At 38.3% G+C, this 20,923-nt stretch overlaps 1 protein-coding gene across 8 annotated transcripts in view; it reads left to right on the top strand.

The window, feature by feature from the left end:
* The window catches only part of RIMS2 (regulating synaptic membrane exocytosis 2), a 345,902-nt gene that overhangs the window by 227,425 nt on the left and 97,554 nt on the right, over window positions 1-20,923 (top strand). For 6 of the 8 annotated variants that reach the window (XM_053395473.1, XM_053395468.1, XM_053395469.1 and 3 more), the window contains one exon: window positions 9,861-9,970. In XM_053395473.1, coding sequence (XP_053251448.1) covers window positions 9,861-9,970 — 110 coding nt within the window. Of the gene's footprint in view, window positions 1-394; window positions 467-2,782; window positions 2,846-5,751; window positions 5,827-7,535; window positions 7,614-8,550; window positions 8,725-9,860; window positions 9,971-18,692; window positions 18,783-20,923 lie in introns of all 8 variants that reach the window. The other 2 variants (XM_053395466.1, XM_053395467.1) reach the window with 2 other exon arrangements.

Raw genomic sequence — 20,923 nt, 5'->3', positions numbered from 1 at the left:
AATGTCAGAGGTGGTTTCATTTTACACTCATCTGCAAATGGTGGAAAAACGAATATTAGACTCAGTTTTACTTGAACCTTTGAGGAGGTTGTCATGTGAGCTTTATTAATGTCATCAGAATATATGATAATTTAAATTAGATTAAAATTTAAATTAGATGAAATGGAGGAGAAGAGGAAATTGCTGTTTTCAGCACAGTACTTGTTCTTTTTATTGTACATTTCCTCCTTTAGGTATCTTTGATGTTTGCTAGACTGCCTCATGCAGCAGGAAAAGGGTTGGATGAACATTACATAATGGTCATTATCTTTTGTGATAAAGCAAGAAAAAGCATAGAGCACCTAAGGCAATTCAAAAATGTCTGAAATATCTTTGCTGTTTATTTTATGTTCAGGAGGAATAGAAAGGAGGGAAGAGTGCCTATAACATATTATGATGACACTGATATTTCCCCTACTCCTGAAAGGTATTTTGAGTCATATAGTAGATGTAGATAAGAATCTGTATTAAAGCATTTTCTGAGCACCCCTGTTGTAGAATTTTGAAATAGCTAAGAATTGTGATACTTGTGTTCTTTGTGCAATATATTATTCCAAGTAATCTGTTATAAAAGGCTTGAACTAGCAGTGAGTAGTTTAGTATTGCATGAGCCGCACAGTACTTTTTCACCCAGAAGATATTTACTGGTAGCACTGCAGCCAATTTCTTCTTAACACTGTTACTTTTCTCTTATGCCCATACCTTCCCCCCCCACAAGTAACAATGTCACAAATCTCTGGGGTTTTTCTGGATATCCCTACTAAGCATCTTATTTGCAGGGGTTAGGGTTATGTAGGCATTTTGGGAATCAATCCAAAGCTCTGTGCTTCTGCATTGCATGCATAGCTGCAAAAGTGAGATTTTGCAGAAACAGGAGATAACAGTGACCTCTGCATAGGGGTGATCTATTCGTACATTGGAGCTAAGTATGTGTAGTGATGCTACTGGTCTGTGAAACTTCTCTTTAAACACAGGCTTCTCCCAGTCTAAGACTTAATCGGTGCTGCACAAGTACTGTGAAAGGGCAGGGCACTGAAGCACTGATGGTCAGCTGGCTGTTCAGCCAATTCCAGGATAGTTGGTTGGATTGACAGGAGGAGGATAAGCAGGAAGCTGCTTATTATCCCTTGAAGGTTACCTCCAACCATGCCTGTTCTAATATTTGTATCAGTTTGGTTGATGAGAGTTTATGGGTAGTTGAGACTAATGCACTAATATTAGAAACGGGTCACTTTCTCAGCTGCCTGCTAAGTAGTTTTTGCAAGCCTTGATAGTCTTAGCCACTGCTAAAGATGCTAAGGATGTTCCCCCACCCCAGTAGCATATATTGCTACCTGTACATGGATGCTGTTTCACTATTGTGAGAGAATTCTGTATCTGTACATTTGAGTAATTATTATATGATTTGGCTAATTGCATAATAGTTTCATTATTCTGATTTTTTGCTGTTATTATTAAACATCACACCTTATGCAGTTCCTAAACCAAAAGAAATATTTCCCTACACCCAAAGTGCTTATGATCATGGACATGGTAAAAAAAGGGGGGCGGTTATTTCTGAATACTTTTGAGGATATCTTCTATTATCTGCTAACATAAAAGTACATATTTAGGTATTCACACCAATATATATATATATATATATATATATATATATATATATATTCCATTATATCTTGTTTTAAATTACTTCATTCTTGAATTTTATTTTCATGAAGGCACATGGTTCTGATTTTATAAGTCAACCCACTTATTTCTGTAAAAGTAATATACCATTGGTAGACATAGCAAAGCACATCTATTGTCATATCTTCTTGTCATTGCTTTATTTCCATATTTTCCCCATCTTATAAAAATTTTACAATTTTGAGTAAGTCGTTTGATTGCAGCCATGCTGCATAAGTTACACTGATGAACATAACTTGGTGAGGTCCATTAGTTTCACTGGGCCTTTTGTGAATATAACTTAGTTGAATATGACCCAAAAAATTCCACTATATTGTATAAAATGCACTATTCTTGCAAACAGTGTTCACATAATGTTATGTATTTTTAATTACCCCAGTTGAAATATTTGTTATTCACAATGTGTGTATGGTTAGGCTAAAGAATACACATTATTATGCCATCAGTAAATGCAATGTATTATTATGTGTTTCATGGATATATGCAAAGCATTTATACACTGCTGTTGCTGCCAGCACATCTGTAGGTATCCTGTATGTATCCCATAGTTACATGTGGCATACAAACCAGGATTGGCCATGGCTCCCTTCTACATGCGTAGAAGTTGGCAGAATAATTTGCTGCCCCATAGAGTATAAAGTGGCTCTCAGTTTCACAGCACTATAATGCCAGTGTTACAGATATATGGTCTGGTGCATATATTTAAGATTAAAATGGCTGTTTGGTCATACATATTTTAACTGTAAACAGAAAAAGGGTTCATTGAGTGTATTCCATAAAACACAAGCACTTATCAAAACAATATAACACAGAAAACAAAAAAACAAACCATAGACTGAATATTAGAAGATAATAGGTCAAATGGGCTGACAGTGATTCAATGCACCAATATGTTAAGGGGGAACATACATATACATCCATTCATTGAAAGAGATATACAGAAAACACTGGAAATAACTGCCAGATTAGTCAGTCAAAAATATGTTTTCATGAAAAGTGTTGATATGTAAATAGCTTCATCTTTATAACATGTCTTTATTTTAACTGCATTGCAAAGGTATTACAATGGTGCAAGTTCATGGGCAGATCATGTAGTCAATGGTTCAGCTGAAAACTATGGGTAAGTAAAGAGTGTAGTGTTACACTTCTATAATTAAAGACATGTACTCATAATTTAAATGTAGTGTTATTTTATTAATGGGTTTCACACCTGATTAAGTGTCATTTTTTTCACTAGACCTAAGAGGGTTAGGTTTTAATATGACATGTCCATTATTTTCTTCTTTCCATGTTGCATCACACACATAGTTTGTTTAATTGTATGTAGATCTTTCTCAAAGAACAACAGTTACAGGTAAGCAAACCTGTTTTCTTTGAGCAGGTTTCCATACACAAGCATATGTACACGTTGTGTCCCTGTATCTGAACCTCTTTTGTAGATTATGTTCTGTTCATTTTTAATCCAAAATTACCTGTGCACTGACACTACATTTAAATTAATTAATAAGGCTCGTTGTATCCCTTATTTCCAGAGTTAGTTTCAGCCTCATCATGGGAAGAGAGAGAATAGCAAATATGCTTCAAATATTTATATGAATCTGGGTTTTTAATTGGAAAAAGTTTCATAGAAGACAGATGACACAATTTGGAGGCAGTGAAAATGAAGCAGCATAGTAGGAGCTCTTCAGGTGAAACACTGTCCATCTCCAGTTATGTGTGTTGATTGTAGTGTCAGCTGATAGCGGTCAATCAACAGCAGAAAACTTTGGAATGTTCTGATTAACAGCAGTCTGTTGGAAACCCAAATGCCTCTGCTCTGTATGATAAAGGCTGTCATACCAAGAAGGAAGTTGTGAATTGTGAATAGGATTTTGTTGCAATTTATGTGGTAGTGGTGCTATAATTTACCTTTCCTCCCCGGTGTTTTTTTTTTTTTTTGCATTTTTTCATTATTGGTAAACTTTTGAATAGTTCCAAACTTTATGCCACTCGTTTATAGGCCACCAAAAGCTTATATAGTAGCCCATTTCTGTGTTTCAGTAGAGAGAAAAATGAATAAAGGATCTGCACACTAACATGTCGACAGTCCACTCTGGCAGGTGTTTGCAAACTGCTCCACCAAAAAAACAATTCAAGAGAAGTTAAGATCCTTTTTTAATTTTCTACTGCCAGATAGATTTGCCATGCAGATATATTGCTTGGGGAACAGGAAAATTGAAGAAGCAATAGATTTTGTTTAGTGGGTCTCATTTCATGCATTCCTAGATAGTGTAAACAGCATTTGATGCAGCTAGAATAACTGGATATTTTTGAGTTTTTTGTTGTAGTTTCTTTTCATGGCACTTGGCTACATCGTTTTCTTTCCAAATATTATGATACATAGCTTAACAATAAAACCAACTTTGTTCAATGTGGTATATGAGGTGTTAGGGGAGGGGGAATACCACTGGCGGGAAAACATCGTGCTCCTTCTGTGGTAGTTTGTCCACCTTTGGTCCCCACCCTGCACTTGCCTGTGGCTCCTAGAAGCTGTCAGCATAAGACAGTGGCCACACCCAGGAATGGTTTCGACTGGCCAGCCAAACCAGGTGGGAGTAACAAATGGGTCTCTCATCCTTGGTGAGTTAGGTGCTTCCTTTGCACGCAAAGACAGGCTCTGGCAGATTGAGCGGATGAGACCAATAGTGGTTCCAACAGTCAGGAAGAGTTTCTGCACATGCTGTAGAGGGAACTGAGCGGTAGATGGGGCTCATCAACCTGGGAAGGTAGCCCATCTAGGAGAAGTAAATCCCCGCTGCCTTGTGGAATATCTTCAGGAGAAGAAGAGGCTAAGGAGTAAACGCTGCAGAGAAAATCCAGAGCAGAGCCCCTAAGACAGCTGGTTGTATACTGCCTCCTGGCAACTCCTGCAGCCAAGCTGGTGTCAAACATATTGCATCCGTGAGGCCGAGAGAGGGGTCTTGTTGTCTGGGCAGCCCAGGACCTTCATACACACTGCCCAAGCTTACAACCCAGTGAGGTTCATTATTGGGCCTATAAGTTATTTTATACTTTACTTAACTGGCAGTAGCAGGTGAATGAGAAATAAGGAAAATTAAATATATTTGGGAAGAAATAGGACTGTCTTTTACTACTTGTGTTGAGACTGGAGCATTCTGTAATAGATGATTAAAAAAAAAGTCAAAATGCTACGTATCATATAGCATATAAAATGTACAGAAACAGTGCAGAGGTGGGATACTAGGAAAGAAAAGAATCATATTCTCTGCCTTACATAGAGACTGGATGCATAAAGCTGTTCATTTTTAATTTCTGACTTTGCTTATAGGCAGCCTTGAAGCAAATGGTGGAAAATTTGTTAAAACTAATCTAGGAAACACTTTATGTATTTTTAAAACACTCCTAAAATTAAACCACATTTTTCCTTCCTATTTAATTAGCTGTTTGGATTTAACAGAGTTTATGTTGGGGTTTTTAACTTCATGGGAAGAAAATATGGAGGAAATACTTCTTATAGCTTTTAGAAATACTTTAGAAATTAGGAATTTTCACGAATAGCTTGCTGTGATAGATATTTTGGAAAAACTACTGATATCATAGACTTTTGGGATATACTGCTTAGAAGCGATCACAAGTACATAATGGTGAAAATGAAATCTTATGCAAACAGATTCATTTTTTCTGGTTTGCCATAGCATACATTCATCATATATGGTCTCTTTAAGACATTATTTTATTATCTCAATTCTATATTCAGTATATCTGAGCATACTTTTGCTTATATTACATATATGATGGCTTAATTTTATAATATTAGTACATATGAATTTTATGATTATACTATGCACTATTAGTGACTGTAGTCCGCTTTAAAATGAAATCTCAGTTACTCAGTATGTAATTATTTTAAAATTGTTTTGTTGATAGCTTAATACTGGTGTTTTACCTTGGTTAAAAAATAGAAATATAAGTTGTGCTAACATGATGGTGTGCTAACAAAAGGATATTGTGTCTGTGACCAAACAGCAAATTTCCGATAGCTAGTAGAAGAATAGCATGTCCAAGGATTGAGATCCAACAGCCTTCCACAGATACGGACAGGTACTTCCAGTAAAAAGTAGCTAGTATAGCCTTGCACTTGTTACTCTTAGGTATTTGTTTGTTTTTATTCCTGTTGCAGTGCAATCAGTGTCTCTAGAAGTAGAGGAAGCCTTAAATGGTCATTAAAATTTTCATGCTGCATTTTTATGTTTTCATTTCTTTGTCACTGACACATTCATTGCTTTAAGTGGCTTCATTGTTTTAGCCCTGGCTGCTGCCATTACTTGTCATGTACTATGGACAGAAAACCAAATACTGTGTCTAACAAAGCAGATAGCACCTGGCCTAGGAAGCAATGAATTGTCTGTGCTCATACATCATCATGTTTCCTAATTTGCTCATTGTAGCAATATATATAATTTTAAAACTTTCTATGTTAATGGAGTTCCCTTAATTATAAATAACTTTGACGTGCAAGATTCATTTTCTACTTATTTTTAAAAGTTATGTGAATCTAATCAGCTTAGGATGTACATAAAGATTTTGTTTAGACAAGATTATTGCAGTGTGACACAAATAGATCATTTTAGCTTGTCAGGTTACATCTTAACTAATGTAATTTAAGTTCTAGTTCTGATATGTCTGGTGGATTTGTAAATTCCAAGTTCATGATGACATTTGGCCTAGTAAAACTATGCAGAATCTAACTGCTGGGTTAAGAAACTCAGCTCTAGTCAGTGTACAGGGAAATAATGTACTTGGATCTCTCACAAGTTGACAAAAAATAGAGTGAGGGTTCTTTCCAGTAAAGATTGATGTTGAAGTAATTATTGTTCAAATAGTCGGATGGCAAACACTTGCCTGTAATGCAAAAAGAGTTTGAAAACATCTTGGGTATTACTTTTCGTTGTGATTGCACTCTACTTTTATTTTTACATAGCTTTCAGCAATTTAAGAAACAAATACTAGTTGTGTGACTGAATATCATTAGAATGACTTAAAATTAATCACACGTGCTTGAAAAGCTTAACGTGTGACAAGGCAAGGATGCTCCACTGAAAGGTATGAAGAGTTTTATAATTCAGAGAGCTATTCAAGAGCTATAGGTTGGATATTGAACTAGTGTGAAGTGTATTGATTGATAATGTACCCATAAATGACTCAGGAAAAGTTGACTGCATTAGAGAACATAGAATCTATATCTTCACAGATCCTTTTATGAACCCTGCCCTCAAGAGCATTATCTCTCTCATATATGGAGTACCTTAGTAAGATGTGTCTCGCTCTTCTTAGACCATCACTTTTAGTGTCCTGTAGATGGAAAAAGAAAGCCTTTGGCTGTGGGGGCCGTCTTGCATTACCTTTCCAGTGTTGGAGCTGCTGCAGTGCAGTTGCTTTTGGTGCCATGAGAATGACACCAGAAGTCCCAGAATACACAAGAGGAGACTATAGAAGAGCTCCTCCTGGAAACTGCACTGATGTGGAAAGGAACCACAGATTCTCTCCTATGGCCTTGGGGCTTCTGACATTATCTTCTTGATACAAGAAGGGAGAAATTGCAGAAACTCCCACACTGGTGGTAAAATGACAAGCGGCCCTTAAGTAAGTTTTACATAAAAGATTTTTTAAGGGGAAACCTCCCCCCCCCACTTCATCAAGACCTGTAGTTATAGACTTGACACTTCCTTGCTGCCCCGTAAATATACACCTCTCTGTTAAATGCAGCATTAGCTAAGGTGACCTTTTTTTGTTTATCCTTGACATTAAAGAAGTGAAACAGTGGATGTATTGGCAGATCAAGCTTCCTGTTCAGAAAGTGAATATATAGATCCAGAAGAAAACATGAGGTAATCTTTGTGAGTTTGTCTGAGGCTAGCTGTGATACCTCCCTGATAGTTAGTATCTCCTGCTGATCATGTGTTCCAGTGTACAGTATCTGCTTCTTACGTGCTTTAGATTAAGGCTATTGGAGGATGGTATTATTCTGAACCTGTCTGTGGGGCATTTATTTAGTACCTCATTGAAAGCCTACAACCCTGAAAAATGGTTTTGTATGAACACATTTCTGAATAACTATTTGAAAACCTTTTGTTTTGACTTTTTAGGTATTCTTTCATTATGCTGATATACTAACATATTCCATTTGATGTGATCTATATTTTTCCCTCAGAAGTGCAACTAGTATTCCTGCATAGGTCATATTCAGTAGCAGATAATTTTCATCTGCTTTAAAACAGAGGAAAAAACCCAGCAACTTTCCTTGACTAAAGTTAAGCCTATTGGTTGACACCAGCATCTTTTGAACGGAAAACAATATTAATGAAAATATCAAGATCCTGAAGTCTTTTACTCATATTCAGTTATCCTAATCAAGTGTACTGACGTTAATGACAACCTTACTGACTGAGAGTGCAAGTTATGACCTTACTTTTAAAAATATTAACTTGGCTTGCTATTTTTAGTCAAGCCAATGGTTTTTATTCTTAATTCAGAGAGTCTTCACAAAACAGTAAATGACTCATTCTAATGCAGGATATCCTAGTACACAAGCTGCAGATTATGACATTATAACCCATTTAAAATGTTTTCATATACCAAATTATTAATAAAGGGACAAACTCCCTTCATACGTCTTCTATGTTATCAGGAAGCTAACTAAAACAAAGAACGAAAAAGCTGTTAGAAATGTACATAATGTTGATCATCTCCGAACCCAGTATGATGCGGCATAATGCGTAACTATAGATAAAGGTCAATTGAGCTGCTTTTTGACTAACATTACAGGAATTGGGGACCTAGACTACCATATCAAAGATCCAGATCAACAGAACAGCGTCCTGTGGTAGAGCGGCCCAGCCCCCGCTCTCGATCCACTGAGCGTCCTGACTCAAATCTCATGAGATCGATGCCTTCATTAATGACTGGAAGATCTGCCCCTCCCTCACCTGCCTTATCGAGGTGAAACAGACAACCCAATCAGACTAATCCTGCCCCACTAGCTCACTTTTTATTTTCCCCAAAGCTCAATGGTATTGCCTTTCATCATTGACTGATCACCAGTAGCCGTAGATACTAACCCTGCCAACGCCAACACACTATTTATATTCCACAGGGGATATAATGGTGTGGCTGCCATTCTAATTTGTTTACTAACAATGATTAATGACATAAATAATTACATTTGTTTTTGTGATTTCTCATTTATCAGGAATCCTGGGTGATTTCTCACACCATGTGCACCTCATAACTGCCATGTATTTCTCTTACAGAATGAGAAATTGTATGTGGTCATCTGACATCGCTTATGGAATTATCACCATAACATCAAATGAAACTTTTTTTTTCTTTCAAAAAACAGTTTCTTAAATTTGATTGTATTAATTGTATGTACGATTTTAACCGCTGTTTTCTCTGATTTGCTGTGTGCATGTCCTGCATTGTTCCTGTCTAAGTAATGTATTTCTGATCAAACAGTATTGAAATAAGTAAACTGTTTTGACAAAAAGTACAGTGGACATAGCATAGAAATGTGTGGAGCTGATTGTGTCCACAGAAATTACTTTCTAGCAAAATATTATGATTCTTTGTCTTTTAGTGGTGAATTAGGATGATTAAGAGCAATCATATTACTCCATTTCAGTCACTGAAATGTACATCTGCCTTATTGCTTGCTGTATATTCATAGCTGAATAAAACACTGATTCAATATGTTAACTGAATTCTGAAACCATACGTATCTTTCTGCTGGACTTTAAAATATAGAACATATACATACACACAATTTTATGTGTATCTCTTTCTGTATGTGTTATTGCATCTGTGTGCATATATATATCTACATACATTTTCATAGACAATTTGCAGATGCAATTCCTTAAACATTACATGTATCATCCTTTTGCATAATTTTGGCTTTTTCCTCAGATGAACCTTCCTTTTAGCAATAACTATGCCTTCTAAAATGCATAGGGCCGAGCTGCCACAGCTAACAAAGGTTCAACTTGTACAAAAACCATTCCTCATTTATTTGTTTTTCAGACACTTAGGAACAACTCTATCTCACTGTTAATGGTTTCTTTTGCTGTGTCCTGTAGGTCACATGCTCGTACGGGGTCTGTCCAAACAAGCCCATCAGGTACTCCAGTAGCAGGACGCAGGGGTAGACAATTGCCACAACTCCCACCCAAGGGAACACTGGAGAGAAGTAAGTGAGCTTTTTAAAGTTCAGAGATGTTGTTGCTAAATATAAAAGTAATAGCATTGAATGGAAACCTTTGCCTCTAAGGTTTTGAACTGGTTTTTGGCAAGAGATGTGTTCTATATTGCCCATTACTTGTTTCAATAGCTTTTAAAGCTCTGTACAGTATTGATTTCTATAATTGTCATCACAACTATAGAATTAATATGTGGATCATGATTCATCCTACCTTCATTGCAATCAAAATATAAGTTCGAACATAACCTGTAAAGTCTTCTAATGATGAACATATAATAAACTGCACCATCCTAAAAGGTTGCAAGTGTTTGTTAATCCCATTCATTTCATAGGAATATCAGGTAATGCAGGACCATAAAATGTGACACAGTGGCCCTATATACATTCTTTGTAAATAAGGATAATTAAAGCAATCTGGACAAATATAAAGGATGAAATGTGGAGGTACCTCTATGATGCCAGTCCTAAACTGATTAAACACAAGATGGTGGCTCACCATCATGGATGGGCATTTAGTTTATGCTGCATATTATGGTCATATGTTCATTTCTACTCATGTAGTTTCCCCCTTCCCTCCAGAGACTTGTGGGGAGATGTTTATTGGTGGCTGTTGGAGAAAGAAGAGTGATGGGTGTTTGTATTGCCAGCCAAATGGGCCATGCTGCATCTGCCCACAGAGGTTACTCTTATGTGAAAAAGGCCCACATTATAAGCAGTTTGACATCTATGAATGGCTTGACGCTACCTCTCAAATATAAAGTTCCTATGCAGTATCAGGCATCTGGTCAAAATATGAGGCCTGACTGATGGAGAGACTTGGCTACTAAGCAAATTTTTCTTGAGTGTGATAGACTGTCAGATTCTGGCAACAGCTAATTTTAATTGTTTAGGTCTCACGTATGCCTCAGTTATGTTTGGTTGAATCATGCTTTCCACCGTTTGAGTCCTGTTCGAAATTTTGGGAGGGAGCATTTTTCTGCTTATAGGACATGAAAATAAAATACACTTTCAGCATTTACAATTAGACTTCTCAGATATTCCTACAAAATTCTGTTTAATTGCCCAGATGTGCACTCCTTCCGCTGCCTCCAAATGAAGATTCGTTTTATGCCTTTTGTATACTTTATGGGGTTTGTGGTTTTTTTTAATCCCATGCTTTGGTTCCCTTTTCTGTTTTACTTTATTTTCCCCCAGACAGTGGAGACAAGGAGAAGGTCTGAACAGAAAGGAGGGTTTGTTTTGTGCTATAAGCCTTTTTATTCCATGGGAGACTTTCTAAGGGGGGAAAAACTGCTGCAATTGATGCTACTGAATTGTATAGATTTTACCTTGACTCTAAAATATTTTACATTAGTGAGGCATCCACTGCACCTTTTGTAACTTAGCTTTATATAAATAGCAACAGAGCTATGGCACTATTCAACAGCTTAACTTATTCAACTCTGTTAGAGTACATTATTTAGATACATAACAGTACCCTTTGGAATCAAGGATCATATAGCAGGTTCATAGTTAAATAGAATAACAAATAGTTACAGTGCAATCCTAACTATGTCTACCCAGAAGTAAATCCTATTGAATTTAATAGGGCTTACTCCCAGGTAGGTGGGTTAGGATTGTAACCTAAGACTGAATTTACACATACACATGCTCATATGTAGGGATAAGCAGTCAAAAACAACCTGACAGAGTGGGATGAAGAAAGAAAACAACGTAACAGAATTTAAACACATCAGTTTTGATGTAACCTTTTTGGTATCCACAACTGTGTTACGAAGCACTCACTAAATGCACCAGCACCAGTCACAGAGAGTCATTTTTCCTTGTCATGCGATTTTCCATTTTCTTTGTATATTGGACTTTGAAAATTTAATTTATTGAAATAGTAGACTGTTTGTTCAGAGATCATCATCCCAGTTTGTGTTGTCTTTTGTGTTTTGAAAACAATTGTAACAGTTAAACGTTAAGTATCAGATGAAAATATAGATATGTCTGATTGAAGGTAATGAAGTTCATTGTTGTTCAAAATGCAGGCTACTTAACAATGGGAAGTAGTCCTGGTACGAAATTACTTTTTGTAAGAACTGTGCCCTGATATCTGGACCATGGTAAAGTCATATTAACTAAATGACATTGTATATATTATATATATACATTCACCATGTTCCAAAAATCCACTTAGACTTACACAACATGCTTGAATTATCTCAGTGGAACAGTTTTTACTCTGAACATATGTTGTCTTATCACAAAAATCCCTTTGAAATATTCCTGTATTTGAAAAGGAGTTTGTCATGTGACATGGAAGTTGCTGCTCAGAAAGAACAAACCCCAAATTAACTTTGTCTCATAATACTATGCACATAATATACAATGAACATGCATTAGTTTGCATGTTGTATGTATGTTGTATTTCAGCACCAAGCACATCATTAACACTAAATATGTTTAGTAGTATTTAGCAGTTTTATTGTTGGCCTGGTACCTGCCATTGAATATTACTACAGTGCTATCCCAGTCCAGGTAGGGGTGTAGCTTGGCCACCAGTCAAAGCTGACAGAAGGCACTCTGCACCACTGAGGCCACTGAATCCATGTAGTAATGGATTCAGTAGCACCCCCAAGCTACGTGCCTGCTCCTTAAGAGGGAGTGTAACACCCTCAAGAACAGGCAGTCTCCCAGCTATCCGGTCTAGGGAACTATCACTGATAGTGCCTCTGTCCTATCTGGATTGAGCTTCAGTTTGTCGGCTCTCATCCAGTCCATTACCGAGGCAAGACATCTAGCACGTCCACTGCCATTCCTGTAATGCAAAGGGGAAATAGAGCTGCCCTTTGCCCCTGTCTCTTTCCTGCCAAGGGTCATCATATAAAGTGACCAAGGAAGTTTCTGTGCCAAAGTCAGGCCAAAATCCTGATTGAAATGGGTCTAGGAAATCAGTCTCTTCCAAGAGTGCCTGGATCTGTTCAGCAACCACCCACTCGAGACCTTGCCCCTCAGAAGGGAGATTGACAACTGGCTGGCAATTACTTAGGTTCTCAGAATCTAGGGATGTTTTCTTAAGAAGTGGTCTTATTTACTGCATAGATGGCTACATATCTCCAGTGCTGAAATGTCCTTCAGTCTCATTCATCTGAGACTTTTAGGCCACAGTTCTAACACCATTATTAAAACAATTTTATTAAAAAGTTATATAGATTATATTTTGTGGGTTTTCTGGATTTTTGCCTTCTCCAGCAGTCTGTCTTGGATTTGGAGCAGATTGGTCCAACTAGTGATGAATCAAGTTGAATGAGCCCATTAGCTTATGTTTACCAAACCAATCCCCTCTGTTTTTGCAGTTCTAGGAAGCCACTGAAAATGAGAGCTTTACTGAGTCTTTGCTTGGCCACCAGAACTTTGATAATTGTCAGAACTTGACCTGATCTGGAGCTATTCCTCCCTAAGTATTTCTGTGACACTTTGTTATCTAGTTTGCATGGTTTGATCTGTAGTTGGTGGGTGACTTAGATGGTTGACTGTTGTGCCTTTAGGATCAAAAAATTTACTGCAAGTATCAGAATGATATTATCCAAATGCATCGTGCAGTCATACTTGAAATACTGTCTACAGTTCTGTTCACCTCATCTCAAAAAGGATGTTATAGAGCTGCAAAATATGAAGAAAAGGGGCACCAAAATAGTGTTTGAGCATCTTCTTTACAAGGAAAGTTATATTGTTTTTGACTTTTTAATTGAGAAAAAGGTGATGAGGGGCATCATCAAGGTGTTAATATGGGATGTATGGGATGAAGATGGCTAGTGGGGGAGAGGAGACTCTCTGAGCAACAGCATCCTTATAGTTGACCTTCCAAAGCTTTAGTAATACGTTCTCCTATACCCAGTATCTTGCCCAATACTGTATAGACTGGAAAAAACATTCTAACACCAGCCCAAAAAACAGTGACATTCTAAAGGAATATAAAAAAAGAGAGAGTATAGCAAATGGAAGGCTGCTCATGTGGTAGGACTTAACCTTCTCCACACTGCTACCCCTGAAAAACCACTTTCCTTTCATAAGGTGTATCCCCAGCTCATATTATATTATGCACCATTCCAGAATGTTCCCCAACTCTCAAGGGAAATTTTTCACACAACTCTGAATCCAACTCTGTTGCTTTGGAAATTAGAGAAATATGGGCCTATTTCTAATTTCCTAGTGGGTAGAATATTGTAAGGTTTTCTGTTTCCTCCACCAGCACTGTCCATATTAGACAATGTGATTTAATCAGGCTTTGTGCTTGTGAGGCTTATTGTTGCTGGATGAGGAGGATGAGCTGCAATGGAAGGCTAAGAGGAGGGGCAATGAAGGGATCAAAATGGCCCTATAGACATCTGGTGCCCGGGGTCTAGAGACAGCCCTGATACTTCCCTTTAAAAGGTAAAGGGACCCCGACCGTTAAGTCCAGTTGTGGACGACTCTGGGGTTGCGGCGCTCATCTCGCTTTACTGGCCAAGGGAGCCGGCGTTTGTCCGCAGACAGCTGTGGCCAGCATGACTAAGCTGCTTCTGATGAACCAGAGCAGCACAGGGAAACACCATTTACCTTCCCGCTGTAGCGGTACCTATTTATCTACTTGCACTTTGACGTTCTTTCAAACTGCTAGGTTGGCAGGAGCAGGGACCGAGCAATGGGAGCTCACCCTGTTGCGGGATTTGAACCGCCGACCTTTTGATCAGCAAGCCCTGGGCTCTGTGGTTTAGACCACAGCGCCACCCGCGTCCCATGATACTTCCCTTACCTGCACATAAATAATTGTTTTGATTGTGGACCCTGTAATTCATTATTATTTACCTTTGTTGATATAATTGTTGGGTTACATGGATTTAAGAAGATTTTAGTAGAACAAGTGTGAAGCCCTGTGTGTAACTACCCAGTTATTATTATTGCAAATGATACGTGAGGATTGTGTTTGCTTCTGTGTATTAACACTTGGGTGGTTTGGGAAGAACACTGTGTCATCTCTTATGTAATTACTAATTTTCACTCTCTGTTTTTATTGCCATAAAGATTGTGAGGAAAAACATCATACACCTGTTAGTGGGAGGAAAGGCAAGTTCATGCCATAACTACTAGATTGTGTTTGTGTAGAGCTATATTACTTGTAGTTTATGTTGCATGTTGTCTATTAGCTTAGTTAACAGTGCATTAATATTTAGTTATTGTCATACACTGATCTTCTGTCGCCTTTGACTGGACTTAACCATCCAGGGGTCCTTTACCTTTTACCTTTACCTTCTATTATTGGGAATAATGTTAACAGTTTTCTTATTGCACCTATTGCAAAACTTATCCCACATTGCAAGCTTACCGGGAATGGTTGTTTGGGCCCAGCACAGCTGTTGGGGAAGGAGGGAGCAGCATCTGGAACCTCATGCCTGCTGCAAGGTGCTCTGCACACTTTGCAACGTCACAGAAAGCAGAGACTGTGGGTGAGGCTGAGAGCTTCATTGCTGGGTCCTCAGGGGGCAGAGCTTCTGGGGCAAACCAAAGTGAAGATTTTGAAAGTCTGGCAGACCTGCCCAGCTTCCACCATCACAGCTTCCAGCCAATCTTCCCACCTACCCTCTACTTGTATTTATTGTAATCGTGATTCCATTTTCCAGATTTTTACACTGTTTAAAATGAGTGCATTCCTATGGACAATTTGTTGGCTGCTGGATTCAGGACGGGGTGGGGGGGATGGGGTGGAAATTTTACCCACAGGCAGACTGATCATTTCCTGTGGGCTTTTGCTTACCTCACAGCAATTGTCAAAACTTTCCTATGGCTGAAGAAGCATTTGGCTGGATCCTTAGGAGGGAGGGACAGAGGAAGGGCACCTGGCCGCAGCCCAACGGTGGATTCCCCTAAGGGACCTTGGAGGGTGGAGATTTCTGTCCAGAAGCCCAGCTCAGGTGCTGACAGGCCATTGCGCCCCTCCCCCAGTGGCCAGAGGAGGTTTGGCAGAAGTAGTTCACACTGTGGTGAACCCCAGCAGTGGTCAACCTCAGTTGCTAAAATGCAGCTCATTAACAATGCAGCAGGCAGGCTGGTTGGTCACATGGATACATGCCCAATGCCTACCCTAAACCTCTTGCATTGTAATCAATGAAGTTACAGCCTAATTGAATCCAGTGTAATTGTGTGTGTGTTGTCATTTGCCGCCTGCTTCTGCACCCCCCACAGCTACAATGTACATGGGCCTGCAGTGTACACTATATAAGACTGAAAGGTCAATATGCAACAGCAGCTAGACTATTTTGACTGCAATCCTGTATGCTGTTAAGCTGTTTAAATCTTCTGGGACAGACGGGATTTAAGCAGCCTGTCTGCAAGTCTTGAAATGCACTTGAAGTTGGGGAGGCCAAGAGAAATTAAATGAACTCAAGCCTGGTGTATGTGTATGATCCTCCTTGCCCTGGATTCAGTGATCCCTGTAGGGTCCTGTTTTACACTACCCACTCTTGGTGCAAGCTAGGTAAGTTTGGAATAATTTGGCATGGAAGGGGAGAAACAGGATTCTGATGAGCCCTTTTGGCATCGCTCAACCAATGGGAGCTTCACCCACATTAGGAAAGAGCACCCATTACATGTTTAGTCTAATTGCTTCATGGTCTTGAGAATCAAGCTTTCAACTTTTGCCTATTTCCATGCTTATAGTGTTTAGAAGGGAGGTATCTGAAAAGCTGCAAAACTCAAGTCTATTTTGCTTCTCTCTCTCTCTCTCTCTCTCTCTCTCTCTCTCTCTCTCTGTATGAGCGCATTGTTACAAGAATATAAACACAGGTGCAAATCTATTATGCTATCTATACAGAAGAAAGCAATGTTGAATTTTCCTTGTTGAGTGTGCAAGCAAAATAAAACCTAGTTAATCTAATCAAAACAATAAATGCAAATTATAGTGTTAAGGAATTAATGTGCCAAATCATTTATTTATTTGGCTTTTTTGCTTACAATATTTATATGTTGCCTTTCTGCCAATGCACTCACAGCTGCTTACAGTTTAAAACAGTGATAGCCAAACTTGGCCCTCCAGCTGTTTTTGGACTACAACAACTCCCCTCATCCCTAGCTAACAGGACCAGTGGTCAGGGATGATGGGAACTGTAGTCCCCAAACAGCTGGAGGGCCAAGTTTGGCCATCACAGGTTTAAAATAATGGCAAACACTCTAATGGATAAAAGTACAAAATGGAAAAAGAGATAGGAAGAGAAGAGGAAAATAAACTGTATGGGTACAAACACACTAATGGAGCAAATCCACTGCCCCTGCCAGTGTGTTTCCACTACCCCACCATGTGCTTTGCCCCTCCCCCTCTCTCATCTGATAAGCAGCTGCAGGAGGTCAGTTAAGCATCTCTGCAATACCATGCCATACACTACTGTTTCTTTCAGCTTGGAAGAGAAGAGAGGCAGATGAAGAGATGAGGAAATTTATGTCTTGTTTTGTTTTCAAAAGAGTTGGGTTGCCTAACAATCATTATAGCATCAGACCTTGTTGGCACTTCCGTTCATGAAGTCCTAAATTTAAGAGGTAGTTTACACACAGGGAAGTTTATTCCTGCTTCACTGCTATCCAAGTATCACAGTTTATCTGCAAGTACAGTATATGCAATCCAGTACACATTTAGTTTGTGTAAATCTATTGAACTGGATGGGATTTTCTTCTGAGTAGAAATGCATAGTATAGCACTTCGGAAGACTAAAACGTCTGAGAACAGGATGCTAGACTAGATGGGCCGTTGGCCTGATCCAGAAAGCTATTTTTGTGTTTTTATGTCCTTACAAAAGATTAAACCGCTTTTGGTGATGGGTATATCAAGACTGTAAGCCAAGCAGTTAAATAGATCCTTCATGTTCAGAGCCAGTAAATCTCTGAGCCACAGACAGTGGTGACACACAGCGCGAAGCCTATAATCTTCATGACTTCTTGTGAGCTTCCAGAGCCTTCAGACTAGCCACTTTTGAAAACTTGGATCTGATCTAACAAGGCAGTTTGTAATTTGTTAGCTGGCAGTAAAACCAGCAAGGAATTCCAAAATGTGCATTATATTATATATTATATTTTCTACCTATTTTGGGACATACTGGTTAGTTTGAATTGGGGATGGGGGGAGAACACCATTATAAATAACTAATCCTGCAATCCTAAACACATTTATCTGGGAGTAAGCCCCACAATGGGACTTATTTATGGGTAAATATGCATAGGCTTTTGCTATAAGCAAGCGTAAATAAGTAAGCCAAATATAAATGAGTCTACTGCTACTAAGTCAACATTTGTGTTACTGAAATAATTTTTATATCACCCATTTTTACCCCTGACAACACCCCTTCCTCTGTTGCCTCCCTTATGTAAAATTTTAGATCGTAAGATCCTTCGTGCAGGGGCCTAACAATAAAGAGTCATGTAAATTAATAGCACTAAAATAAACATACAAATAAAACTGCTATTTTTAAGAATTATATTGGCTATATATTATATTAGCTTTTTTGTAGTAGGAAGCTCTAAACCTAAACATACTTTAATCCTTGTAAAATACTACATGGTCAATGAAGAAAAAACAGAACCTAGTTCTGGCCCTAACAGTGATTGTACTTTAGACTGAACTTCATCAAATGATGTTAGGTATCTTACAGAAGTTAATTAATGTTTCTGACAAGCTCTGATTTCTTTTGGTTTACGCTAGAAGTTACATGGGAAGACCAGCAGAAAAAGGTGAATGGTACAATAACTGATGACAAATCATTGCCAAGAAAGAAACATCATACTCAGCCAGGTTTGTCAGGGTTTGGAAAACCACCTGAAAGCATGAGACTATAAAATTGTTACATTTCATGCTTTTGTAATGAGTGTGTGCTTAATGTACCTTTTTTCACTTTGTGATTTTTATTTTTATTTTTAGTTTGTAGCAATTATTTAGATTAGTCATGTGGCACAGTTTCTTTTTTTAGAGTAGCGAAAATAGAGCCACTTGTGTTAGAATGCCCATTAATTAAAAAATGTGCTTGACTTAAGTTAGTAATTTTTTACAAAAATGTTCAATTCTTTTGTCATAATTGATACATTTTAAAATCAGGAATTCAAACATGTTCAAGGGTATTAAATGACCAAAGCCAGGTAGGGTTTTAGGAGGTTGGTCTGGGTTATTTTTACTATGGGGGAAAGGGGCATAATGTGGTTGTAAATGACAAAGTGGCGAAGGAATGTGGAGCCAAAAGAGTGTGGGCGGGGGGGGGGAGGGGAATAGAAAACAAGGTGTTGGTGAAAGGGGTTATTATGAAAGCAAAATATATAAACAATGGTGTTTGGAAATGAGTGGACTGTAAGAGTCATGCTGAAAAGGAATCAACTTTCTCTAAGAAGATGGGAAAACATGCATGCAATAAATGGGAAATCTGAATGGCTAGAAATTAGCCATTGTTACATTTCAAAGCTATATAGTTGGGATTTGGGGCAGATGGGGTGCTTGTTTGCTGAGATGGGTGTGGAATGTGAAGATCTAACATATGCTGTGTTAGATGTATGGATAGTGGGTGATATCCAACATCAGCCTACTTTTGCAACATACTTTGTCTCTTTCCCCTACTGCCCCCCAATGTGATACCCAAAATGTGTTCTGGAATCTTGGGGGAGCCTCTGGAACAGGTTTTGGAAATATGTGCAGGACTATAAGGAAAGTAGAGGAAGGGGAAGTCAGTTCCATCAGCTGGTGCAAAGTTGATAGCATTCCACAAGTTGTGAGTAGGTTAGAAGGCCTGACTATTTGTGCCAAAAAGATGGATCCAATATTCCTTAATGATTCTGTCAGATTGTATCTACTTGAATAGATGAGCAATCATTTGTCAGGAGGGATACATTTGATTGAAAAAGAATTATTTGCATTCAGTTCCTTGCTTTTCCTTGCAGGTCTGCAGCTTCCTCTTTCTCTCAAGGATACATATGAGATTGTAAAAGTCAAGTTTATAACAGTGTAAGGGAAGCTTCCTTTCCCAGATAGTGTCACTAAAAGTCCTGTGTAGTCTTGTTCTCTCAAAATGTTCCTCTGCCATCATTCACTTTTAGATGTGGGTTATAAGTGAAGGAAAAAAGATAAATACTGTCAAAGTACTGGCTTTCCATTCTGTCAGCAATTAATTTATAGCTCAACATTGAGTTCTGTTTTGAGACCAATTCGGAATTGCCAACCTCCTTGCAGATATAAGTTCTTTGTTTATGTGTTGTTAGTACCTTCTTAAAGACCCCATTGACCTTTCTGTGCTCTCTTAATATAACTCCCAAGTCTCATGATCTGGAGACATAATCATCTTTGGACATATTTGTAGAGTAGAAACAAGATTGCCTGATCTATAGGCTCTTTTTAGATCAACTGTACATAGGTGTGGAGACATGATAACTATCTATAAAGGTGATTATAAACTACATTACTGAAGATATCCCATGCTTTTGAGTGATTCAAAACACATTACTGGACTGTGCTGAAAGAGCAGACCAGACTACCGTACTTATACCATAGGAGGAAATTGCTTGTTGCAACTTTATCTGGAATATGGATGTTTATTTAACATTTGCCAAACTTTTGTAATCTTAGTAATTGGCTACTGTAACGTGTTCCATTGATTACTAATGCTCAGAACCTTCAGGTAGCATAAGATACAGGCTCCCACTGACTATCAAGCATGGGATGTGGAGAGCATGTCCAACTGTGATAGCTGCACCAGCTGCAGGAAAGATTCTAAGTCAGGGGCCTTGCATATTTGAGGCATCTTTCTCTATATATTCACCAGCTGAAATCTATGGAGGAGGTTCTGCTTACGATTCCTTTATTAAGTATTCAAAATGGGGATCTTGGGGACAGGTTCCACCCAACTGATTGGTGGAACTGATGGGAAGCGTTATTAAAATGGAATTACCAAGCAT

This window comes from Podarcis raffonei, chromosome 7 (genome assembly GCF_027172205.1).
Source record: "Podarcis raffonei isolate rPodRaf1 chromosome 7, rPodRaf1.pri, whole genome shotgun sequence".
Taxonomy (NCBI): Eukaryota; Metazoa; Chordata; class Lepidosauria; order Squamata; family Lacertidae; genus Podarcis; species Podarcis raffonei.
The sequence above is the reverse complement of the archived record's forward strand: the minus strand, read 5'-3'. Positions and strand labels throughout refer to the sequence as shown.